The sequence below is a fragment of the Lissotriton helveticus genome, chromosome 12, assembly GCF_964261635.1.
Source record: "Lissotriton helveticus chromosome 12, aLisHel1.1, whole genome shotgun sequence".
Taxonomy (NCBI): Eukaryota; Metazoa; Chordata; class Amphibia; order Caudata; family Salamandridae; genus Lissotriton; species Lissotriton helveticus.
In genome coordinates, this window is record NC_136073.1 from 176,822,929 (window position 1) to 176,850,643 (window position 27,715).

The 27,715-nt window shown below is 39.8% G+C and overlaps 1 protein-coding gene across 3 annotated transcripts in view; it reads left to right on the forward strand.

Moving 5' to 3' along the window:
• Positions 1–27,715, forward strand: part of PLCG2 (phospholipase C gamma 2) — a 488,855-nt gene that overhangs the window by 192,999 nt on the left and 268,141 nt on the right. For all 3 annotated transcript variants that reach the window (XM_078669997.1, XM_078669998.1, XM_078669999.1), the window contains exons 5-6: positions 2,843–2,890; positions 27,203–27,287. In XM_078669997.1, the coding sequence (XP_078526123.1) occupies positions 2,843–2,890; positions 27,203–27,287 (133 nt within the window). The remainder of the gene's footprint in view (positions 1–2,842; positions 2,891–27,202; positions 27,288–27,715) is intronic.

Below are 27,715 nucleotides of genomic sequence, written 5' to 3' on the forward strand. Positions count from 1 at the left end.
ACCAGCCTCTTTCATCCATTGGTTAGAGACTTTCTCAATGAGATCTTGGCTCTACCCAGTGGAGTAGTCACTTCTTACCTAAAATGCTTGGCTTTTTGGATATATCCTTCCACCTCATTCCAGTGCTCTTTAAAGAAATCCTGGCTCACTTCTTTCACTGGAGGGACTGATCTTAATACTTACCCTTGGGAGGTGCTGGGAAACACATATATGAAGACTTCAAAAGCAGTTCTGCAAAGAGTGTGGGCAATTTTTCCGAGGAGTGTTCCCAAAGGGTCACTGAAGACCAAACACCCCAACTTACAGATTTTGTCCTTTGGAAATCCTGATGGCTTCCCAACAGGTCAATGGACCTTTGCCATCATGGCGCGAATGGAGCTGGAACTAGAAATTCAAATCATGCATATATCATCAACTCTCAGATTCTTAATGTTCAGTCAATGATAAGAGGTTGATAGAGTTTTCAAAACCTTTATTTATCTTAAAGGATTAGTATGATTTGTCATCTTTATTCAAAATTAATTAAATTTACAAAAATATCGAAGAAAAGATTGATAACTAACAGCATAAATCAAATACAGAGTGTTCCGTAAAGGAAAAATGTCACAAAAATAACTAAAAGCCTAATTTACCCTACGTGGAGAAACCCATCAAGAGTCCCTTTTCAGAAAAGGGCAGGATTTCGGAGCATAGAGAGAACTTCCCATCAAGAGTTGTTCTGAAAACTCTGCTGAGTCCCCGCAGTTGCAGTAGCAAACGTCTGAATATCAGTGATTGGAGACTAATCTTTGCACTAGCATTGATCAGTGGAAAAGAATCATGAATAAAGCCACCTTTAGCAGTAGCTGTCGGCAACGAAGAGGAGAATATGGAAGAATGGCAGTGGAAAATAATTAGGATAATAATGATGCTGAATCAATTCTAACTCCCTAGGAATACTCATTAACATAAAAGCACATAATAATGTAGCAACTTAGTAATCATTGTACGCCTTCAACCAATGGAAACCACTCATCCAATGGTGTTGTTAACGTGCGATGCTTCTCCTCTCGATTTCCACAGTAAACATTCATGCCGGTGTATAGTAAAACAATGTATCATACATTGGCAACATGAAGTAAAGTTCTCACAAGAACGTTCTAGCTAAAGCTGAGTTCAGTGTACTACTGGGAAAACAATAGACTTAGTCAAATGCATGAAACAAATCTATCAAGATGTTCTAGTTGAGCATACATCAAATATATCTAAATCGTAGTTCAATCTAATAGTCTATTCACTATCCATTACAGAAAGGCTTATTGTTATACAAGTGATTTAATATGGTTTGATGAGGCTAAAGTAACAGAAATGTAAGTTTAGCACATTATTTAACAGAATGTTGGTACTAGGCAAAATGTCCTAAATAAAAATCTATTAAGCTTTGAGCAAGAGTCAAATGAAATAGCTTTTGGGCCTAATAAAGAGGCACATTTAAGAATGATAGCTTAGAACAAAAAAAGAATTCTAAGCGCTATATTCATATACATTTAAGTAAGCATATTTCTCCTGGATGTGAGTAACTGCTGAATTATTTTGTGACATCAATAATGCAATTTAGAATTCTGTCACGTTAGAAAGCAAGCACATATTTCTTATGTGTCATTTTCAATTATGAAAACAGTTCAACGTATTCTAAGGTGCAATTCTAATATGGTTGGAAAGTAATAATTGGATTTTTAAAGTTATTTCCTTCAAGAGCATGCAGCATTTTAAGTCGAAATCAGTGGTGAATAAAATTTAATAAATAATAATTAACTAATAACCACTAATCTGTTTGTGAAATAAAAAGTAGAATATTGGGATAAAAGAAAGGCATCAGTTTTCATCTAAATTAAGTCCACCAACCATTATTATTGAATTCAAGGTGCGCCATGCAAGTTTATATCAAACTGTATAATGTCAGAAAAGGGAATGTGGCAAACCATTAAAATGGAAGCCATTGGGTCTGATATAAGCTGTTAAGAAATGGGGGGGGGGGGAGGCATGTTGGAAAAATGTCCAAATGTTACTAAAGGTCCATTTTTAGTGAACCAGGTTGAAAAGATATACTGAGTGAGGGGTGTATGAAGTTGTCATGGTGTTGGGGATTGCAACCATGGAAGAGACATAGTCACATTAAGAAGGTGTCTTGGCTCTTCAAACTCTTGAGTGGCGGCTGTCACAAGACAGTATCTACACGCAGGAGTTTTGGGGTATCCCGATGGGCTGAACCAAATGTAGAGGTAAAAAGTCCGAGCAGTGCAGAACCAGTTCATAGTGGGAAAGAGACAGCTGCGTTTCCAAAGGGGAACACATGCTCATCAGATATGTTTTGAGGTTTTCCTCTGTGTCATCTTCTGCAGAGCTCAGTTCACTGCAGGGGGAAATTGTCACAAACTGGAGATGGAAAGAATTCCACAGTCCCTGTTCAGACCTGCAGGGGATCTTCATGAAGAGTGTATGCAGCTGTGGAAAAGGTCTGAGTTCGACCTCATGTCAGTGGTACTGAGGGAGTTGGGCTCCAGTGCACAACTCTATGTGCCTTTGGACTTCTGCAAAAAATGTTAGTGTTCACACTAGACAGACTGAAATCCCTACACCCCAGGTTGAATAATAATGTGTAAGGTCTCCTAATGCTAGCTCTTTCTCCCCTGTCCAATGGCCTTGTGTTGATCTACCTTTGTGATCCCCATATTTATTTGGTCTTATCTGTTCCGAAGAGTTTTCTAATAATGATACTGTGACATGATATTCGTGGTTTATACTTGCATGTTTCCGATCAGATGCATGTTTTACTAAACAATGTATTCATTTTTTTACTTAGCTGGTTAAGAAAGCAACTTTATTCAATTGATCAATCTAGACGAAATAGGTAAGAAATGTTCACGTTTACTTATTCTTTTTTGTAATATCACTGTTGACGTCATGTGAGCAAAGCATACATCAATTATTACATAAGTCTACCTGCATACCTATTCTTGACTAGTGAGCGCTATGGATGACTTTGAAAATGCTTTTCGCAAGTTTGGGTTTTTTGAGCCATGATGTTGAGATCTTCTGGAATTTACTGTTTTATATGCTTCTGGTAATGAGGCCAGTGCATATATAGTTGTACACGGCAGTGACAAAAACTGAACTTCTCTTTTTTTTGTTTTGGAAGGCTGGGATATAAATATGATCTGCTCATGTTAATTATACGTACATTTGTGGCTATTCTGAAAGCATGACAACATTTTGCTATTTTAAAGGATGCCACACACAGTCCTATAATTCTTAATTAAAATTATTCATGAATACAATGAGAACAATCTAGTCTGCACTGTCTTATTGCACACCTGATATGTTTCTTATGCCATGTTTTTCTTGGGCTTGACTTAGAATGGAAGCCAGGATAAATCATGTCTAAGAAACGTTTTAAGACATGGAAAAAGACGGCTTAACCCACGGTCTCCAACTTCCAAGGGGCCCCCTGGGAAAGTGACTTTTCTCTCTATTTGGCCTCGGTCTTTCTTATTCTTTCTTTCAACCTCGTCCCCTCTCTCCCTACATTTACCTCTGACTGTCTATCTGTGTCTTTTTGTTTTTGCGTAGCCATATGAAAGTTTAAAATTGAATTTAGTACTGTTTGGAACAATGCAGGCTTGAATTAGGAGGAAATCGGTATTAAAATTCAATTTTTTTCTGTACATGGGCCCTTTTCATTGAAAGCAGACTTGCCAACCAAATATAAATCTCCGAAGTTGATTCCGATCCTGCTAAAATAATAAATAAAATAAATAAATAATAAAACAATTAATATTTTCTTGTTAAGAGGAGTCATAGGGAAAATACCACGTGTGCCAACATATTCTGTTGAAATACTTTGTTCTCTTCCCCTTCTTCCATTTCCCCACATTTTTAATAATCAACTAAGTGAAATTTTAGGAAAATAGGGCAAAATTATGCTTAAGTTACATGAAAAGTAAATGTGTCATTTATTGCTATATTTTACTGCATCCACCTTTGCCATGAGGATGCATTTCAGCCTATAGAAATAGCATGGAAAACACAATTGCCACCAACACCAAATCACGTTCTGGTTTTTCATGCTGTTTCTGAATTCCTGTGCTATAATTGTGCAGCTAATAGCAGTGTAATTATGCACCGTGACATAATGGTGTTTATTTTGGGAATTTTATTGTATAAGGATAATGCTAAATTCCCAATATTACGAAAATGACTTCTTAACATTGAAGGCCAGTTTAAGTTGTTTTCCCCTTGTTTCGTCCTGTTAAAAAGAGCTCCTTGGAAGTAAATCTTCTCAACTTGATGCCCTCCTCTTGTACCTCTCAGGCATACCACTTTACTACCACAAGACCCTCCTCAATAATTGAAGAAGCCTAAAATGTGATTTATTATTGCTTTCCACACATGCATCACTGGATTTACACCTATTTAGATACTGCATTTTGCCACAGTCTCTTCTGACCTCAGTGTTGAATCTTCTACACCACTTTCTGATTATTATTTTTGGGAGCCAGAACAATAATAAGTGATTCATCATTACTCATTGGGCCTCCCTCCATTTCCTACATTATCATTGTTGAGCTCCAACTGTAGTGCTTCAGGATGATCAATGAAATATCTCTGTTGTTTTCACTCACATTAGCAAATATTTCCTTCCAGGGTGGTCTGACTGCACGCACTACAACTTCATACTAAGTGAATTAACTTTCCCGTTGGCCCACAGTTCTTATAACATCTCTCCGATGCCGCTGTGAAGGCTTGCCTCTGCTGGAAGGGTCTCAGATCATCCAGCACATAGTGCGTGGGCTTCCCTTTTGCAGGAGCCTTTTGTCTCTGGTTTAGGCTACTTCAGTCTCTTGTTGCTTCTTAATTTTTTCTTTCAACACTGTCATTCGGCAATTTCTTTTTTATTGTCAGATTCTTATTTCTGTTACGGGATAAATATCCTTTTAGTTCATTCTCTTTGGTCTTGCAGCATAATAATGGATCGTAATTTAAACATATATTCCTGAATTAGTTATTTTAGAATTCATGTCATTTTAACTAATACTATTGTGCACTGATTGCAAATTATAGAGGCATAGATCGCATCCTTTGGAAGTTATGGATATAAGGTTGTGAAGGAAAAGGGATAAGTGAATGTCTTAGATTCTAATAAGTGTAATCTGGTGCTATTTGGGAAAGAGGATAAGAAATTAAACCATAGCAATTGGGACCACAAGTGATCCCATTTAGCGGCTCCACAATTGTGGTTACTGCTCACTATTGTTCCAGCTGGGAACTATATTGCTATATGTAAGTGTTATCCTGTATGATCCCATTAAAAGTGAATAATAATCAAAGAAGAACAAACAATTAAAATAAAGATTAAGATTCATTTGAAGAAAGAGTTTTCTGCAGCTATTCAAAAATAAGAGTAAGTTATCGACCGATATGTGTGGTAAGTTCTTCGCCACTATTTAATCCTCTTGGGACCTTACTGTCTAAGTCCAGAATGAATCTGGATTCAAGAATTCTGAAACGTCTTTCGCGGTCACCTCCCGTATGTGTTTGGGTATCCTGTCTATTCCCAAAATTGTAAGCTGGTGTTATTGCTATTGTGATATTCTTTGTAATGGCGTGCTACAGGGTAATTGTGATCACGATTAGACATAGAATATAGATGTTGCAGAATTCTTTGTTGTTAGGGGGGTTTTGTGCTTCCTACGTAGTGGAGCCCACACGGGCCTTCCAGAACGTAGACAGTGAAATCACTATTACAATTAATAGTTTGTTTTATAGATCTTCTTTGGTTGGTACCTGTTAGGTATTCCTTACAGTTTTTGCCATTGCGGCATGCCTTGCATGTGCCGCAAGTGGTGAACCCATTTGGTAGTTTGAGCCACTGTGCATTTGTTTCATCGATGGGATAACTATGAACTAGGCGATCTCACAAGGATTTTGCACGTTTGAAGGTAACTTGTGTTGTGGCTCCTATTTGTTGGCCTATTATTGGGTCTGCTGCCAATAAGTTCCAATGTTTTTTCATTATTCTTTTGAGTGCCCATGCTCCTCTGCTAAATTGAGTTATCATTCTAGGTGTTTTGTTGGCACTTTGGTTACTCTCAGTGGGAATACTCACAGAGGATTTGAATAATAGGTCATATTGGGATAGACCTTTTATCTTGTCTTTAGCTTTTGTCAACGTATCTTCCTTATAGCTTCTCTCCCTGAAGCGAGTCATCATGACCTGTTGTTCCTTTTGATAGTTATCATCCTTATTGCAATTACATTGTGCTCTTAGTAACTCACCATAGAGTATGCTTTGTACTAAGGGAACTGGATGAGGACTTCCAGCATGAAGTATTGTATTGTGTTCCCTACAGTTACTTTGCAGAACAGGCGAGTTGTAATTTCGCCTTCTTTGATCTCTACTGCTATGTCTAAGAATTCACAGTAATGGGAACTGATGACATGTGTAAATTTTAGATTTAAATCATTTTCTCCCAGCTTTTCAATAAACTCCCTTGCTAGAGTTTCTGGGCCATCGCATATTAGGAAAAGATCATCAATATATCTGATCCATACAAGTACGTGATCAGTATATTTTTCCATGAGATCAGTCCAGACAACCTGTTCCTCCCACCGCCCAGAAAAAGATTAGCCAGGCTGGGGGCAAAACATGTTCCCATTGCAGTTCCAGATCGTTTGCGATACACAGACTTTTCAAAGATAAAGATGTTTTGCTGTAAACAAAAAAGCATCATAAACTCCAACATGCTGTTATGTACTGCATGGTGAATGTGTCTGCTCCTTAAGAAATACATACAGGCTGCCACCCCTTTCACCTGATCAATACATGTATAGAGGGCGCAGACATCTAAACCAGTCATCAGATAGCCTTCTCCCCATTGGACATCATGCAGCCTACTGAGAAAATCTGTACTGTCTCTGCAATATGAACTTAAATTTAGTACATAATTAGATAGAAAGATGTCCAAAAATATAGATTTTTTTTCCAATAATCCGCCATTTGAAGAGACAATAGGACGCCCTGGTGGTGAAGTGGCATTCTTATGCATCTTAGGCAGAAAATAGATACAGGGTATTCGCGGTTTGTCAGTTCTTAAAAATTTATATTCATCTGTATCCAGTAATCCCTGATGGTAACAATTTCCAAGAAGTCCATGGTATTGCTGGATTGTTTGTTTGTACATCTCCCAATTGATTAGTTCATAGCATGTTTCGTCTGATAAATGCCTCATTGCCTCCATTCTGTGGTCTTCAGTATTCATGGTGACAACATTGCCCCCCTTGTCGGAGGGCTTGAGCACGATGGTGGGATCATTTTCCAGGGCATTAATGGCTTCTCTTTGTGCTTTGGATTAGTTATCCAAATTTGAATTGCAGGGTTTTTCTCCTGTTTTTTTTAGATCCAAAGTAACTGCAGAATTATAGGCCTTAATGTTATCATAGGGGATATTTGGATTGTACCTTGACTTAAGTTTCAGTCCACTGTGTCTTTAATCAGTATTCGTGATTCCGCATGATTGTAATAGTACGTGGTCACTAGTTTTTTTACTTTCATTCATTTCTAGTTCATACATGATCCTTAGCAGTTCCATGTCTTGCACTTGTAAGACGCTAGGGCCTTCACATATTGTATTCGCTGTTTGTTTCTATTTGCTGCGTGTTTCATACAATTTCATCAGCTGCAATTTACGAATATAAAAAAATAGATCAATCCTTGTGTCAGTGTAGCTCAAATTATTGCTGGGGCAAAGGGATAGTCCTAATTCTAGGACTGATGTTTCTATTTCCGTAAGGGTCCCGGACGAAAGATTGACAACCGATTTGATGGTCTTAAGATTTTGAATTCCAACGGTTGTTTTTTTATTCTTCCTAATATTTAATCTTCGTCGCTTCTGGTCCCTCGTCCACTTCCTCTTTTTGGACCTTTGCCTTTGGTTTGTCCTCTCGTTTGGGGCTTGTTTGGCTGACTTTGATCTGTCTTTTGTTTCATAATTTGAAATTCGTGCAGGAAAGTAAGTGGGCCTGACCCTAAAGGGGCCGCTGTACTGCGATCTTCAGAATCTGTGCTTATGTCTGAGCTCGACCCAGTGGATACTGTTGCACTTTTGGGTTTCCCTAATGTAGCTCTGAAGTTTTTTTGCGCCCAATCATATCTTTTGGCATAAGTTAGGATGCGCCCTTCGGCGTAATCTCGTTTATCCCTTAGGAATTTTCGTTGTTTTTTTGGTTTTATGGCATCCTCATATTCTTTTAGCTTCTTTGGGAGTGTTTTCATGAATTCTTCCACTACTTTTTCACTTTTAATTTTCTCCAACTCTGCTTTCAATTTTGTTAATTCGTTTCTGGTTGTCTCTAAATCAATCTATATATATGCCTGCACACCAGGTAAGTCCAAGTATAGTTTATTTAAGGTAGCTGACGCGTTTCGACCGATAAGTCTTTGTCAAAGCAAGGGAAGAAACATTGTGGCATTGTATTTGTAGCATACAGTGATACACAGTTGAAAGAAAAATCAACATAGGAAAAAGACTTTGGGCATTTACAGAAAATGCAAACTCATCAGTCATTAAGAAAACAGACTAAATTAGTCGAAACTTTTTTGTAAAAGGAAAACAGTGTTTCCATCCCAAAAGACAAATATATACACAAAAAAGAAGCAGAGAACTCTGGGTAGTTCTCAAGTTTAGGTGGAAAGCTGCTCCTGTATAGAGCACTCTCAACACCAGCTGCACTCTAGATATGCTCACCTCAAACATATGCTTTTCTATCAGAGTCTTTAAGCATAGGATTAGCACAGTACTATCCATGCCGAGATAGAAAGGGAGGCATTTTATTGTCATTTCTACAGCAAAGTCTTTAAGCACACGACTAGCACAGTGCTGTCCATGTTGAGTTGTAAAATTACAAAAGCCGTTTACCAGTCCAGGCACAGTATTACAGCTTTGAATTGGTAAAATACCAACCAAGCCAACCTTAAATGAGTAAAAGCAAACCCTGACACAGTGTTTCGCCTTACTTGGAGCTCTTCAGAGAGGTATAGCTTTGTCCAGACACAAGGGAGCACCCAGCATAAGTCAAAGCAATACCCTTTCAGGCATGGAGTGACGCATAAATTATGCAAAAAAAGCACTGTATTGTACGCTTTCCACCTAAACTTGAGGACTACCCAGAACTCTCTGCTTCTTTTTTGCATAATTTATGCATCATTCTATGCCTGAAAGGGTATTGCTTATAAATATATATATCACGCAGTTCCGTTGCCTCCCGGATGCCTCCAAACAAGGACACGGACCACTTTGTAGGTGGTAGAATCAGTTTATTGCATAGTCGCCATTACACGTTTTGGCTCCATCAAGCCTTGATCACATGACATGGCACTGTGGCTTCAACCTTATTTTTAAAGTGACACGTGCAGGGTGTGGCGTACCATGTGTAAATTGCAACCACAAACATAGAAGAGTAAACACTCTCATTGTATAACCTAACATTCAAGTTATTCCCGATAAAAGTTTTTTTCAATGAATATTGTTAAAACTGGCAATTGCGAAGGAATAAATAAGCGATAAAATATTGAGTTACTTGAAACCACATTACATGTTGTTGTACTTTCGCATAAGCTTGCCCATCTTTCATAACCATTCATTCGCCCTTATTACATAGATAAGCAAAATGAAAATGAAATCATACCTGATTAATTTTTGTAAAATACATTTGCATTATCCATGTCATATTGCTATTTACCCCAAATCTGGGTCTCTATGTACTGGGTTTGTGTATCCATGTCTGTCCTGGTTGCCTATATATAAAGTGCTCAAGTGCAGTGTAAAAAGTGCTTAAAGTGATATGTGCATAGTGAAAATGTCAAATCCATGATATGAAATATTCTCCGTTACTTAGATCTAACTTTCGCTCTGCGGGTGGAGTACTCCATATGGTCCCTGTTATGTTTAGGCTGTAAAAAAAGAGGGATAATCCCCATATTGATCAAATTCAGGTATGAATACCAACTGGGCTCTCTAGTCTTGTTATCTTCATTTGCTACTCATTGATATTCGATGCATGATTCTATGTGCTAAGGAATGCTAATAAATACGAAATTCTCCAATATATATACAATATTACACAATACATGTAGTATAAAATTGCATAAAATGTTAAATATTCAATATTTGACAAAATCATAGATATCATTAAAGCGTTATAAAACACTTTCATAGGCAGATTTACAGGTCCTCTGATGTGCTTAGTACCCCAGGTTGCCTTGAGTCAATTTCTAGAATGTAACTTGTCTCTAATTTTCTAAGTCTAGTTTCTCTGTTGCAACCTCGTCTACTTGGGGGGACTGCATCAATAACATAATAACTGAGTTCTTGGCTGTTGGAGTTGAGATATTCCTGAAAATGCCTTGCTACTCGAAACATGTTGTCTTGGTTACCTATAGCTCTCACCTGTTGGAGCACTCTTTTATGAACCTGGAGCTTGGTGCTACCAGTGATTGAAGACCACAAGGGCATAGTAACACGTAAATTGCATGGTCTGTTTTGAACATCAGTAGTTTTCTTGTGTTCCTGATCACTGAAAGGGGTTCCATATGCGAATTTATTGATACCCTGTTGGCATGCTTTGTAGATTTTGCAATTGTAAAAGCCCCTGTGGGTCTGTAACCAGCTGGTCCCTTCAGTAATTTCTGGACTGGTTTTGACCAGACTGTCTCTCAGGGATAACATAAACAAGTCCTGGGCACACGTATATAGTATACAGTTAATACAGTAGCGAAATTATAATGCAGTCGACACCGGTGGTTCCATGAAAGTTGTTTTATGCAAGAATGTTTGTGAAAGAAAACAACGCTAGCCGACACGTGTTTCGTCAACAGGTCACTACCTGTAACAAATCAACATGTACATGTATTGGAAAGAAAATCAGTGACAATAGTAGGATGACTAACCAAAACACCCTAATAAGCGTGGAAACCCTATGGAGACCTGAATCAGAAAAAAGAGACAAGGGGAGCGAATTGTCTGGCAAAAGGATGTGACCTGCATCACGTGGTCACCCTAAAGAAATACGGAAAACAACAAAAAGGTCATGTAACGATTCCCTTGGAGAGCTACATCCTGAAGTGCCTCTCAAGGAATGAAGACATCAGCAGATCAATTAACGATTCGTTTGGAGAGCATACATCCCATAGTGCCTCTCAAGGAATAAAGAAATCAGCAGAACAAATGCCCAATTACACTTGCAAACATATAGCGATTTGCTTTGAAATAGTCTCAAAATGATCACCGAATACCTTGTATGGATTTTGAAGGGACTCCCCTCGCATATTACATTTTTTTAACTTTAATTTTAAGCATTCGGTGGGAAGCAGTAATTGTTTCATAAGTGGTATCATTTATTTCTAAAGTTTCACAGAAACTGTTTAAACCAAAATAAGTGCAATTTGTATTGCAAATAATCTTGTTCATGTTTACTCGCTGCTGCATCATCACACATTAATGTTTCCCACCAGTACATTCTGTGCTGCCTGTGCTCCCAGGAGCACAGTTAGACATGTGTGCCATTGTTGTATGGGACAAAGGGCACCTCCATTCCAGGAAATGGCATGCATTGTGTTTGCAGTGCTCGAATGCTGACCTTTGTGGTGTTTAGCATGTCTCCATCATTGAGACCTGGGCCAGGGGGGTAGGTAGGCTCCCATTGCTGGGGCGAGCTAAGGCTGTTTTATTGTTAGAACTGCCTCACAATATTCGTTTGTAAAGGAATGTGGATGTCGTATATCACTCACTAAAACCAATGTCACTGGGACTGTAATTTAGAAGTTATATTTAGGACAGAGTAATCAAAAACAAACTATGAAGTACTTTTTGGAGATATTGAATGAGCAATCAAACACAAGCGTAAGATGTATTGGTACATAGCTTATCATGAATGATAAGCCTGGCATATACATGGGCATACAACAGGATTCATATTTGCTATGCACGTGCAGCAGGTCTCTTCATGTTTTCTGAGACAGGATTGTGCATAAGTAGTGAGAGGTCCATGTGGAGTTTTGCACATTTCTTTAGGAAGATGTCTTAAAGGACAGGTGCATTAAATCCTTTACACAAAGGAATGATTAGATTGAATTCAGTTGGAAAAATAGGCTTCATTATCTCCTCAACCTTTTCCCGTCACAGTCCTTACTTTATTGAGATAAAGTCACATCCATTCAGTCACCACATGATCAAACCTTAAACCTCAAAGCCCTCATCCCCGATCACCTCTATTTTCATTCACCGATCTCCCAGATCCATAAGGGGAAGTTAAATCACAGATGCGTTAAACCACCCTAAGAACAGTTTAAATTAGTTAAGCAATCTAAAACTCCCCAGTTAACACCAACCATATATCCCCACATACAACAGAGCAGAGGTCATCGGATCCAGTCAACATTTATGGTCCTTCATTAGGGGAAATTGACATTCAGTCAATAATCATTAGGCGAGTCGTAACTTCTAGGGCGTTACTTGAAGATTGACAAAGCTCAGATGCCTTCTGAATGCATCTCAACATAGCAGTATTTCAGCTATGTCATATAACATCCATAGATGCATAAGCATATGAAGATCCAGTGTGGATACACCCAAGGTATATTCTGCATCAACTGATTTATTTATTGAAGAGTTAGGACATAGTATTGTATGTTGGCAAGTATGTTACAGGTGACCAAGTGGCCATGATAGTGAATTCCAGGGCATAGCTCAAAATGGAAGCAAGAATGGCAGGACTATCTGGGCCAATGCCAATATGAGCATTTGTGCTTTTAAGGTCATTGCTCCAAGTATTAACAATGATAAACATCCTCCACAAAGGAGTTAATTCCTGGTGATTTCCTAGTCTGTACTTTCGTCTCAAGCCAAGGCCAGGCGGTATAAACATGATAATAATGATGAACAGATGTCAACACCTGATAGTACCTGGTCCATAATGACATAAAGCTCCTTTTTCCTAATCTCACATAACACAGGCCGACAAAAGATCAGCTTTATGTATGTTTCATGTCCCTGCCTCCCGCTTTCAGTGAACTCAGAATTCAAGCATCCAACAGTTTGTCCCAGCAATAAGGCTTTCAAATTGGCTGAGCCATTCTCAGACGTCCATTCACAATGCTAGTTAACACTGTTATTTATAGCTCACTGTGGTATGTGTGCATTTTCATAATGTTCTTACCTGTATTTGCACTGTGAAGTTCTGGAAGCTCTCATGAAATTCTGACTTAAACAGTTTCTGTGGTGCTCCCCGTCCTGCTTTTCCTGTGTTTCTGTTGTGAGCTACTTTGAGGAATAACCCCTCTTTCAATTGCTTTGCTGGCCCATGGTGTCATTCCAACTCCAGTTATTCACTGCTATGACATTGCCGCTGTGGGGAAACAGTTGTTTCCCACTGTTGCTAATAAAAAAAGAGAAAAACTTGTTTCTGCAGTGTTAGCCCACCTTGCTTGGGTCCACAAAATCCTGAGCAAAACATCAGAATGGCAGGTAACAAACTTTCATATGATTATTGCACAAAAAGCGAAGGCAGAACTGCCAAGTTGCGAATGCACATCTACAATCTTCGTTTGTCGGGAAGTACTTTTCAATTTTTCAGTATCTTGTGGTGCTCTCCAGGCATATAGCCTCCCTCTGCCTCTGAGAGACCAAACGAACTCTCTAGGGAAAGGAAAATCTTCTTTGAGAAATACAAATATATTGCACAAATGCAGAGGTACATCAAAATAAGTCCAAAACTGTATATCAGGCATTGACCACCGTAGTCGAAAAGAGGAAGTCCATGGGTCAATCTTAACAGGCTGCCTGTTTCTATTGTATTTGAATTGCTGATATGGAAGAAAGGACATACAGAAGAAAATTAATATTGACCCATGGACTTCCTCTTTTCTACTATGGTGGCCAATGCCTGATATACAGTTTTGGACCTATTTTGATGTGCCTTGGCATTTGTGCAATATATTTGTATTTCTCAAAGGGGGTTTTTCTTTCCCTAGTGAATAGACAAACTTTCATATCAACACCGTATCCAGCTTTTCTTAGGTATCTGCAGAACTGAGAGAGGCAAGAGAATATCAGTTCCCCTAGGATTATTTAATCAAAGAAGAGTTAATATTTCCTTAAACTCATGGAAGCTAGCTGATGCATAACTATTTATTTATACCCCTTCGCACAGCACTTTAAAGAACCCAACATAACTTCATAGCATCAGTGCAATTAGACTCCATCTTCTGGCTGCATAGCCATGCTGCTTTCCAACTTTCTTTTTGTTTGAATGCTTTTAGACTTAAATCATCTACCCTCATTTATACTCCATTTCCTAAGCTCCCATGGTCTGGATCTGAACTCTCTTTTTGCTGTCATTCTGAATCCCTCTTTCACACCTAAGGTCCTCCTGCGAGCATAAGGAACAATAAACTAATAATCCTAACCAAATACTCCTTTCTTTCCTCTAAAACGTTTCTTGTTACATATTTAACTTTGTAACTTACTCCGGGAAGTGGGAAAATCCTAGCCTTCAAGTCTTTTATAAAATCCAGATTCTCCTTTTACTTAACTTTGGAGAATCATTTTTTTTGCTGCAAAACCAAGGGATGGCATTATGCATGTTCATAGCCCCGCAATAAAGCACATGAAACATGATAAAACTGTTCTTTGGTAAAACTCTGCAGTCACTCCTGCATTCAGCCAATCAGCTTGTTTCAAAATGTCCTCCAATCTAACTTCCAAAGAAAACACCTTCCTGGCCTAGAAACGAATGAGCCCCTAAAAGTGAATGAGCTTTGATTTTACCTAAATCCCTCCTGAATCCTGTATTACTTATTTTATCCTCTACCTAGTTATTGTTACTGACATCACCCTTTTGCAGGGTTCCACATGGGAAATCAACAAATGAACAAAAGCAGTCTCTTTTCAAGCTATTGAATACCTCTTATAACACACATCTTTGTTTACTCCTCAAATTGATAAAAAGTGATAGTCTATCTCATGACTTTCTTTATTCTGTTTACTTACAATAAAACTTCATCCATATTATAATCCCTGCCACCTAACTCAAAGCATAGACATCTGAAACCCTTCTGAAAAAAATGAAACATAACAAAGACGACAACTTCCAACCAAATCAGAGCTGGTTTTCATTTACAAAAGGTTTACATGCTTAGGGCCAGATGTAGGTAAAATCAAATTTGCGAATCCTTAATAGCGAATGTTACCGATTCGCTATTAAGGACTCGCAAAATTAATTGTAGGTAGGAATCGCAAAAATATTAGTGAATCCTTAATATTCCTAAATAGCGAATAGCAAATTGAGATTCGCTAATAAGGAATACCTATCCATTCACTCCTATGGGCTAGGAGGCACATAGGAATAAATGGAAAGATATTCACTATTTGCTATTCGCTATTAGAGAATTGCAATAGCGGGCGCTATTTCAAGGGTGCCAGGGTGTCAAAAGGACACCCTGTTGCACCCCTGAAATGTGCATGTGTGCACATGTGGTGCACATACATGCCCTAAGGGCATGAATGTGTGCCACATGGCACTTTAAAAAAAGCAAAAAAGTGTTTTTTAAAGGAAATAGCTAATTACCACCAACTTGAAGTTGGTGGTAATTAGAAATTCCTAATTACCACCAACAAAGTTGGTGGTAATTAGCGATTCCTTAAGGCTAAAGTGTACTTTCTTTTGTGCTACTTACCTTGCATTTAAGTAATCGCAATTTGCGATTCCTTAAATGAAAGAGCAAAATAAAGAAACACCATTTTATGTATTTGTGTTTGCCTACTGCACTCGCAGCAGGCAGGGTGTCGCACTTCTTCTCCCGAGGCGGAGCCACCCTTGTACGTATCATTACTAAATTAACTACCTAATACTCCAAAATCATATCCTGCATCCCTTTTTTATCATACCATACAATGTAATTCCCTTCTTTTCTACTTATTTATTTAAATGTAAATACTTCTTCGCCACTTGTTTCTTCCTCCCCTCATTAATTGTATAAAGTGCTTCTCAGGAAGTTGTTGAACATATCAACAGGAATAAAAGTCGCATATTGTGCTCTTAAAGTGTTCATATTTGATGACATTAAGGACAGTTAAGAGACCAGAGAAAGGGAAACCTGTTCTGCTGCCTTTGAAAGGGAGGTTTGCAAACATAGCTGTCCACAGGTCATGCCTTGCAGTGCCAGTGGCTGAATATGAAAGTAGAAATACTTCCATCAGTGGTTAATATTTAGCAGTGGTCTTGGAACAAGCTGTACTATTCTAATCCAACAACCACAGTAATGGTCGGATCTGCGCGACTCAGCTACTCTACCCATTGCAGTGCTTTGTATTGTAATTTTAACCAAATAAAAAATTTATGGGAGTGTCTGTTTAACTGCTTGCTGGTCAAACACCAGAAAAAGCGACTTTGTATCTGGCTGCCTGTCCAATAGCAGATTATGAGCTGGTTGACCGACTGGCAAAAAGAGGAATAATTTCAAGGCTGTGTTTACTTCTCCGGATGGGCTTTTAAAATAAACATCATCAAAATAAAAAGGGTTTCCAAGCAATCGTAAAGGCTTTGACCATCTTAGAATGTTGTAATATAAAGGTTATCCTATTAGAAAGTGGTTGAAATAAAACAGAAAGGAATATATTATAGTAGTGTGAAAGGAAAATATGAAATACAAAACAATGACTTCAAACAGCTGCTTGACGAACCTCAGAATAGCTGCAACAGAATTGTCTACTTATATGGCTGCTAGCCAAATAGTACATAATGTTTGCAATCTGCCTGGCTGCTGAGCAGACAGTACATCATCGTCTATTTGCCTGGCTATTGAGTAAATAGTGTGCCTTGCCTTAATGACGGCCAGGTAACACATTCTACTAGCAGAGAAACTTCACTTCCCACCCTATAGTTGGCTAAATAGGGACCCCCATTTCATCTTCACCATCCTTAATAAAGCTCTTTCCAATTTCAGGACATGCAGTTCAGAACAGATGAGGGATACACTTGCACTGTCAGTATGTGTACAGGATGCGCCCGGCACTTGATTCCCAGAAAAACCAATCACCCAACCCGTTGGTTATCAAACTGAGAAGATATACTAGTATGTCTGGGATAGAAATCAATGTCCAAAAACATCAGTTCATAGATTATCAAATTGTTGAGTTTTTTTCCATTATCAGCACCATGATGAACCAAATATTTTCTGTATACAAACACGGCCAACACGTTTCCTGGCACAGTTGCTTCTTCAGGGCACTTAAAAGATCAGAAAACTAATGCTTTGGAAATTTTCTGAACGATAATGAGAAACATTATTAATTGAAACAAATTTAAATAATGTGACTTCGAAGTGTGGCTTGGTTAAACCTTGCGCAAAACCAGTAAAACAATAAAGCTGTATAAGAAATCTTTGAAGAATGCTCCAGGGAACGGAAAAGAGACGGCCACCTAAGTCCCAATGATCCTCTGTTACTACAAGTGCACAGAAGATAGACTCAAAAAACAGATATCGTTCCCGAGCAAAGGATAGACAAACAGTCAAAATCAATAGAACATCAGTCCAATAATGTATCAATCCAAAATCTTTTCAATTATTGTTGTTCTTTATTTTCTTATTACTTTTATCCTGTCCATAACCATGGATATATCACACATAGGTTCATAGTAACAGATTGGTATGGATGATGTAACCAAGATGTAGCCAGTAGCCAACATGTGTTTGGTCTTGGGTAAATCGCCCAGCGACTTCCTCAGGGCATGGATAATTTCTCAGGGCTAATTCACCACACTCCAGGCAATACCTGTATGCGGTCCCATGCAGTATGTGTCTAAATATAACTCGTATTCTTCACAGGAAACGCGTGTATGTATAAAGGTATCTCGATATGACTTAGCATCTAGTCTCGGCATATGTTAAAAAAATATATATCGTTAGTTGGAGAGTACTCCAGTCGCCATCGTGGGTCCTTCAGTGGAGAACAATAATTGAATAGATTTTGGATTGATACATTATTGGACTGATGTTCTATCAGTTTTGACTGTATGCCTATCCTTTGCTCAGGAACGATATCCATATTTAAATAAGTTTCAATTAATAATGTTTGTCATTATCGTTCTAAAAATGTCCAAACCCCTTGAATTCTTTCCTCTTTGTTCTATCTTTACTCTTCTTCTAATATGTAGTAGAATTTTTAATCAGCAGTTACCTTGTTCTTTATATCTTATCATTCTTAGGAGCATAATATTAACATTTATTTAGTGATTATAAATATATTTTATACCCCTTTCCCCCCTTTTCCTTTCCCTTATTTTCCTTAAAATGTAAACTTGATTTCTACTATGATTCTGTTGCCTACTCTATTTTGCTTACAAGTTATCCTTTACATTGTTATTCTTTTGGTCTTTAATGTATGATATTGATTTTTATGATTCAATAAAGCTTATTAAACTCAAATAAGAAAACTAATACTTTTACACATCCAGCAAAAACATAGCATACAGATCAAATTCACATGATCACTAGAAATTCAAATTATCTACTTTATCTGATGTGCTGTATCATTTGTCATCAACCCAAAATCCTCTCATAAAACCCTTTTTTCAAATATTGTCTCCACGTATTTTTTTGTTTAAATAATACAAAAACATGGGTAATGATCTAAACCAGCGCCAAATGAAATATTACATTGAAGCGGAAAGTTATTTGATAACCTCTCATTAAGAATGATTAGTTGACCGTAATCAAATTTACATTAGAAAAGAAATTCTAACTGTGTATTTCAAAAAGTATACTTTCTAAAAACTGTCTTTAAGCACCCAAAAGAAAGAAAGAACCCCTTCAAAGGCGATCCACAAAAGAGACTACCATCTAAGAAACGGTTGAACACCTCCAACTAAATATACCACCAAGTTTCAACAAACACACTTACCCAAAATAATGAATCAATGTGCCTTGTAGAACATCCACTAAGTTTCATATTCGTAATGTCAATATCCATAGGGAAAATAGCACAACACCTGCTATAAAAATCAGGCAGATTCACACGCTATCGCCAAAGTGATAACCTCTCATTGTACCCACTCTATAATTTTGGACAAATATTCATATTCCTATAATATATCAAATTAGATTTAGATATCCACAATCTGTCACTCGACCCCATGATAAGGGAATCTAAAATCAATAACAGCGAACATACCACTGATTGAAAAATGTTAAAATGCTTATAGGCATTAGAATCATACTCTAAAATAATGAAGGAACCTGAAAACAATACCAACGAACAGACCATTACTAAAGAATTGTTTAAACTGATCAAAAGATGGTGAATTGCTTTAAAGAGTTAGATCCAAACGCTATAATAATAATAATATCATGATGTGCAATAATCACATATTGTTTATACTTACCTAAAAAGCGTTTCCAAATATATGAAAAAGTCTCGAAATGTATATGAATTCTTTTCCCCAAATTATAGGGTGAATACAATGAGCGGTTAGCACTTGGGCGTTAGCACATTGCATTGTAATTGTATTGTGATTGCATTCATATATCGCTTACTACCCCTGATGAGGCGTCGAAGTGCTTTTTCTACTCCGGGACCCATAGAGGATTAGTGTTGAATTAGTATAGTGAAACATGCAAGTACATTTTAAGTGGTGGATTGGTTAGTTAGTTATCTGAATTTGGAAGGATAGCAGAAGGATAGAGGAGGAAAAAAGGTTTGTATTTATATTGCGCTTGTTACCTCTGATGGGGTGTTGAAGCACGCTATTCAGGAAGCCCATAAAGGATTGGTGGTGAATTAATATGGTGAAATATGAAAGTAATTTCAGTGGCGGCTATCAGTCAGTTATTTGGAGTGAGAAGGATAGCGGAGGGATAAAAGGGTAAGAAAGGTTTGTAGTCAAATAGCACTTATTACCCCATATGAATGTTGAAGCGCTTTTCTGGCGAGTAGCACGCCACTCCGGAACCCATACAGGATTAGTGTTGAAAATTAGTATAGTAAAATAGGAAGTAATTTGAGCAGTGCCTTATGTTATTCAGTTATTTGGGTAGAGAAGGGTAGGTGGCAGGATAGAAGAGGGAAAGAGGTTTGTATTTATAAAGCGCTTGCTACCCCCGATGGGGTTTTTAAGCGCAAGTAGCACGCTACTCTGGATCCCATAAGGCTTAGTGTTGATTTAGTATGGTGAAACATGAAAGTAATTTTAGCGGTGGATATGTTAGTCAGTTATTTGGATTGAGAAGGGTTGGGGAGGGGTAGAAAAGGGAAAAGGTTTGCATTTATATAGCGCTTGTAACCCTGATGGGGTGTTGAGATGCTTCATTGGTGAGTAGCACGCTACCCTGGAACCCATAAAGGATTAGTGGGTGAATTAGTATATTTGAATATGGAATTTGAGAAGTGATTATGTTAGTCTGTTAATTTTGATTGAAGAAGATAGTTGATGGATAAAAGAGTGAAGGATTTTTTTTTTTAGGTCTTAGCAGTAGGAGGAGGCTTTTGGGTGAGTAAAATCGAGTTTTGGAGGGGAGGAGTCAGAGGGTGAGTTTAGAAAGGTTTGTTTTAGGGGATCGGTATGGTAAAAGAGGTGTCAGATGATGCAAGGAGGGGTAGAGTAGGAGAGAGTCTAGAAAGGTTTTTTTGGGGATCATAGTATTGGTATGGGGTTTCAGATAAATGAGAGAGTGGATGTAGAGGATATATTGATATATGTATAGAATGAGAGATAGGGTAGTGCATTGGAAAGATTAGTAGAAAGAAGTTTGAGATGAGTCAGAAGGTTGAGCTAGAAGATATATTGAGAGAAGTATAGACTGAGAAATAGGGCAGTGCATTGGAAATGCTAAATAAGAAGAAAGTGATAAATATATAGATCCTTAAGTTCATTGAAAGTATATAGATACATAAAGGAGGTAAGTAAAGATATTTATAGAGGCAAAGGATGAGAAATAGGGTAGTGCATTGGATATGCTTTTTCAGGAGAAAAGGAGAAAAGTAACAGACACACAGATCCAAGAACATGGATGGTACATAGATGCACAATGGAAGTATGTACATGTAGACCAATGATGATTTTTATTTATTATTAATATTTAATATATATATATATATTTTTTTTTCTTTTCTTTTTTTTCTTCTCAACAACATAATTATTTTACATGTTTATACAAAGCAATACACAAAGATAGGTACATATCTATAGTGAAAACAAATGCTTATATACAGAGGGATATGCTGTAAATTTCTGTTTGCGTATGGTGCTTATGTGGGGAACAGCCAATTCTTGAGTAGTTTTCTGAAGATAAGGTGGTTGTCGGTGGACCTTATGTTGGGGGGTCAAGAGTTCCATAGTTTGGCTACTTGAACAGAGAAGTATGTGCCACCCATGGTTTTTTCTTGTATGGTTCCATTGTTGAATGTGTTCGGTGATTTTATTACTGATGAAGAGCGGTCCCATTCCATGTATTGCTTTGTAGGTGATACAAAGCAGCTTGAACATGGATCTTCTGACAACCGGTAACCAATGCAGGGCTTTCAAGGCAGGGGACATGTGGTCTCACAGTTTTATATGCAAGAGTAGTCTGGCAGCCAAGTTCTGAATCCGTTGCAGTCTTTTTATGTTTGTTAAAAATAATCCGAGGTAGAGGCTATTGGCTTAATCAATTTTGGACAGAACAAGGGAGATGGTAGCTTGGACCTTGTGTGGAAATCTCAAATAAGGGAAAATTCATTACAGCGTTTTTATAGTGGCAAACCTGATGTTGCTAGGTTGTCCACTTGAGAATTCATCAACAGCTTGGAGTCCATGGTCATTGCGAGGTTTCTTACTTCCTTCGATACTTTAGGCGGGGATCCCAGTTCATTAGGCCATGCGGCAAGTGGGTTGTAATGTTTCCAATCGCCACACATGAGTATTTCAGTTTTTGAAGCATTCAATTTGAGATGGCTCTAAGTCATCCACTGATCCATGGTTCTGAAACAGCTGAAAATTGGTGATTTTCCAATGTCTTTGGAGCATTCCAGTTGCAGGAGTATTTGAGTGTCATCTGCATAGTTATAGCATGTGAGGGTAAATGTATTGATCAGTACTTGTAAAGACTTCATGTAGTTGTTGAAAAGCATGGGCGAGATAATAGAACCATGAGGGACCCCTGCTTTTGTGGAGTACGGTTTGGACAAGAAAGGTGGGCATGAATGACATTAGTTCTGTGTCGAAGGTAGGACGCGATCCAGTCTGGAGCAGTTTCCTCTATGCCGGCTTCATAGAGTCTTTGTTTTAGAGTGTCATGGTCAACCATGTCAAAGGCAGCTGAGAGGTCCAAGAGGAGTAGCACAGCAACCCTTTTGCGGTCAATTGTATTCTTCAGGTCATCCCAGATGGCAAGGAGGGCAGATTAAGTGACCCTTCCCGGGCGGAATCTTGTTTGGAAGTCTGAAAGTATGTCATTCTCTTCAACGAATTTTGACATCTGGGCGAACACTGCTTTTTCTATCAGTTTGCCCAGGAAAGGTCTATGTGTAATGGGTCTGTAGTTGTCAGGGTTCAGCGGGTCCAAGTTTGTTTTCTTCAGTAAAGGGCGTATTTGTGATGTTTTGAGTTCTGGAAATATTCTGGTAGTGGAAGAATTGTTGATGATTCTTCTTACCAAAGTGGCAGCAGAGGTTGTTGAAAGAATTGTCTTGAAAGTTTGTGGTGGACAGGGGTGAGACAGGGCTGCCGGCAGTCCTGCTTGCTTTGACCAGGTCCATGAATTCATCATGTGAGATGTGTTGGAAGGAACGGAGAGGCTTGGCTAGAGTATTCTTGGATTGTTGTTTTGTACAAAGGTTAGTGCTGGTGCTTTGTTTCTGTTTTAAGTACGAGTCCAACGTGTCTGCCCGATGGTGAATAGGGAGATCTGCATTTAGATGGGAGGAAGGAGTGCACCTGGGACCTGAATAGGGCTGGGCCTTCCGTCCAAAATGCTGGCTCCACCCCCTGTGGTGCGTCTGATGTCCCTAGCCTGTCCTGTGAATAGGGAGAAGGGCTGAGCACAACAAAGTGCTCCAGAACCAGTTGAATCTGGTTTCCCCCCTGCCCTGCACCCTTGAGACAAAGGGAATTTGTGTATAAGAAGGGGCTGTGACCCCATGTAAATTTGTTCACTCTTGTTCCTGACTTGAGGGGGCATGCTGCTATTGCTGGGTGCCAGGAGGACCGCCACTGGGGACTGCCTCCCTGGTGGAGGGTCCTGTGAGCTGGCCCCTGGCCCAGCCTTTGCCCCCCTGCATTTTTAAAGAATTTTCCCCTGGACTCTTTGCCTGTAGCGCCTGGGAGCACTTTATTTTTTTCATCCTAAAAAGAGGGTGCTTTGTTTGTTCTGCGGAGCGACGTCCTCGTGGGCTGCAGCGTCGAGCTGCAATTATCTGCATGGGGGAATCCCCGGCATGGGGATTCCCCCGCAACCTGCCTTAGTTTCGTGCGGGTGATCACCCCGCATATTTGCCGTTTGTTAAATCCCTAGCCGGTGCCCACCCCACCAGGGACCTTGTTGCCAAGCGTTTCAAACCCCTAGCGGGTGCCCACCCCACCAGGGACTGTGTATTCAAATCCGAGGGAGCCTACCCCTCATTTCCCCCGAGAATGAAGATCGCCGTCCCTGCCTGCGGCCTGCCTGACTGTGGGCGGGGCCTCTGGACAGAAGTGGAAGTGCGACAGGAAGCTCGTTCGGGAGAGAGGAGGACGGGAGCCTACCCCGCCTCCCCGGGCGAAGGAGAGGTGCAGCCGCCGACGAGGCCCCGGTGAGGGAAAGCCCCGCCCGCTGCACCAGTGAAGCCGCCGAGGCTCCTGTGAGCAGTCGAGAGCCCAGGCAGACTGAGGAGATAGCCCAGCATCCCCCGCCGCCTCCAGAGAGCAGTCCCGTGAGTGGAGCTGCCAGGGAGGAGGGGCGCGAGAGTGAGGCACAGCGCCAGAGTCCCTTTCCTGAGCGGCCCCTAAGGAAGGGGTGAGAAGCAGAGTGCCAGTCCAGCTCCAGAGCCAAATGGCTCCAACGTTGGGGCACATTTTGTTTAAGGGCTCCAGTGGGGGCTCCAATGGCCAGTGGTGCCCAGGCTGCCACGCGTGGGGGCATATTTAGTTCCTGAGCCTACGTGCTCCAATGACAAAGCTGTTGGTGCATTCCGAGCAGCCCCAGCTACCAGCGGGCCGCTCCAACATTGGGGGCGAGTTATTGTTGCTTATGGGCCCCACCGTTCATTCGGGGCAAGTTCTGTTTTGGCCCCAGTGTTCCTAGAGCTTGAGGGTCCCACCGAAGTCCCAGGCACATGTTGTTTTCAGAGCCTAGAGGGCTCCAACGGTTGGCGGCATTGGTTTAAAGGGCTACTGAGAGCCCAGGCCGCATTTTTAAACGTTTACAGCTGCCCAGCAAGTATTGGGCAGCTGCACCGTTTAGGTTCTTCATTTTGAGGGGACAGGTTCTTTGGACTCAGGAGTGAGGCGCACTCCTTTGCCCCTCCCTTGGATTTTATAGCTGCCCACCAAGTAGTGGGCAGCTGCCACGTTTAGGCTTGTTCTCTTGCGCATCTTGCTTTTCGCTGCGTGCGCCGCCAGCCCTGATTTTTGGGACAAAGGGCGTTTGAGCCCCAGGGAAGGCCAGTTGACCTGGGGTCAGTAACATTTGTGATTCTTGCGCAAGGTGATTGCCTACTGTGTTTATAATGATAATTGCCTAATGTGATTTATGCGTAATGTGCAATGCCATTATGCCTGTGATACCTCTAACTGCGTTTTTATGATTAGGAGGTTATTTTGCCCAGTATAGTTTATACTAGTCAGTTTATGTTTCCCTTTGTGACCTATGCCTATGGTGATTAGTATTGCGTAGTGTGTACCTACCTTTTACCAGTGGTTACTGGTTGTGTTCTACCATTGTTATTTGGTGCTACAATTATTGTGTGTGCTACATCTACTATTTCTACTAAGTGAGATTTCTACTAAGTGCTATTTCTACAAAGTGCTATTTCTACTACGTGCTGATTCTGACAGTGGCCCACGTGGCGCTGTCATGTGTAAATAATCCCCTGTAGATACTGCCCAGTGCCAGTTGGCAGAGTTTATATGTGTGATTATGATCTAATGTGTTTGTGGTAATACAAAGGCTATTTTCATATATAACCTTGTGTAGAGTTCATTTTTGTGGTGTGCCTAGTGTGTTGCTGCTGTGTGTGTGTGTTGCGCAAAGGCTTTACACATTGCCTCCGGGATAAGCCTTACTGCTCGTGCCAAGCTACCAAGGGGGTGAGCAGGGGTTATCTTGGTATGTAACTCCCTTGCCCTGACTAGAGTGTGGTTTCTGCCTGGCCAGCCAGAAATCCCATTTCTAAAAGTTGTGTTTCTAAGTGTTCCAAATTGAGTTTGTTCCACGGCCGATAGGTGGATGGATGTAAGGTAGTTTTAGGTGAGTTTTAGTGCTGGCATTAGCTGTATTAGGATAGCAATCGTGTAGCTGTTCTGTATCATGTTCCTGATTCTGCATGCTAAGAAGGCATTTTGATGGGTTTGCATGTTCATGTGGTGGAGATGGTGTTTGAGAGTGAGTTGGAGTGCTGTGTTGTTTTTGTGGTGTAACATTGTTGTGAAGTAGACATGGGGAAGCGAAGTTGTGAGGTGTGGCATGTTGCTTATATTTTTGCGTGTGTTTAAGGCGGAAGGTGTATGAGTCAGGGGAGGTGGTGCAGCATGCGGGTCATGTAGAAAAGATCTAAATTGTCCAATCGATGAGATACGGTTAGAAGAGATCTGCTGTGTTGCTGTATCTGTGTTAGGTGTGGTGGAAGAGAGAAAGCTTGGCATTGGAGTTTGTTCCTTTATGTGGTTTGAAAGGTGGGTGTATGTTTATATTTTGTGATGGTAAGTATTATGAGGTGTTGTGTTTTGAAGATCTTGTTGTGCTGGTGTGTCTGATATGTTTTGTTTTTGAGGAGTAGTGAAAAGGGCTGCTGATGTATATGTTTCATGCAATGGATTTGGTTGTATAGTATTGTTTGTGAGAGGAAGTTGTACGGTAGAGGGGGTTGTGATGTGTTTATGAGTAGAGTGTATGTTGTGTGTAGGAGGGAATGAAGTAGAGGTAAGAGTGTTTGTCCTAGACTGGTTTGTTGCAAGAGTTAAAAAGTGTGGTGGTGTGCAGTGTGTGTGTTTATGCGTTAGTGTTAGTATGGTAAAAGGGAGAGGAGGGTGTTTGTTGGACAAATGATGGAAGGATGATTATGAATATGTCTGATTTTTATAGCGAGTTTTGTGCTGTTCCACCCCCTCCCCTTTTAAACAAAAAACGCACAGCATGGAGTTGGCTGCCTCTGGGTGGCTGTCTGCGGCCAACCACATGCTGTGTGTGATGAAAGGCCGTGCACAGCATGGGGTTTGCTGCCTGTGGAGTGCTGCCTTCAACTTGGGTTGCCCGGCCAGGCCCTGTTGCCAACCCTTGCTATGCACAGCCAAAGGTCATGTGCAGCGAGGGGTTGGTAGTCTGCGGGTGTTTTGCCATGCACAGAGGGGGGCTGGCTGTACGTATGGATCTAAAATATTACTTTACGCAAAAAAAACTAGAAATGCACTGAAAAAAACAATATAAACCATTATAGTTAGGTTTGATAAAAAGATCTGTTTTTGTTTGAAAAAACCTTAGAAATTCACAGCAAAAGCATAACGTTAAAGTAATGTTATAGTTAGGGGAATATGTCAGTGACAATAACCGTTGGAACTAAATAAACTCAGAAATTCACCAGTTATGGTTAGCAGAGCTAAGTATAACTTCCTCCCCTGCCATGCACTGCTTATGACCTCACATATTACATCACTCATGACATCATTTATGACATCACTGATGACTTCTCAAATGATATCACTGTGTTTTTGTAGTTCAAAATGTTAATGTTGTCACTGACATATTCCCCTAAATAACATTACCTTAACCTTTTGGATACTGCTGCACGTTGCCAAAGAAGCTTCAAGCACTATAGTGTACCAGCAGTAATATTGGTATGCAGGGTAGTGGTTGTGTCCGACATGCTGGGTGCATGAGGTGGCAGCGGTAGACACATGGGGTGATTTTTCATTAACAATGCCATTATTGATTTGATTTCAGCATCAGCTTCCGGGAAATGAAGGCCGTGCTTCCTGCAGTGAATTTCAAAATCAGCAGCATGAAGGCCCTGAAAGATAAGTTTGTGGTAAGTATTATTCTTCCTTGCTTGCACTAGGGCCCATCGTACCCTTCTTTTACCATTGTTCTTAGCAGAACATTTTCTCAGTTGGCGTAAATAGAGGGGAGTGGATTAAAAACAGCAGCAGAGTTTGCACAAAACCTTGAGAAAGTTCCATTTAAACTAATTGTATAGGAGGCTTAAAAATCAGGAACATTTACTATAAGGGAATATCAGCATTGACATGGTGCGGTTTGATAAGAACTACGAGGGACACAGTAGTGGTGAAGTTCAGACAGAATTTGGAATTTAATTAGTGGTTTTAGTTTGTAGAATTGTGTGACTTGCAGAGAAGTTGGGGTTCAGTTTTACACTGACTCACCTAGTTTACTCATGGTCTTGATTCCTTCCCATGCTGCTTTATTCCACCACCTACCCTTCCTGTCTCTTTATGT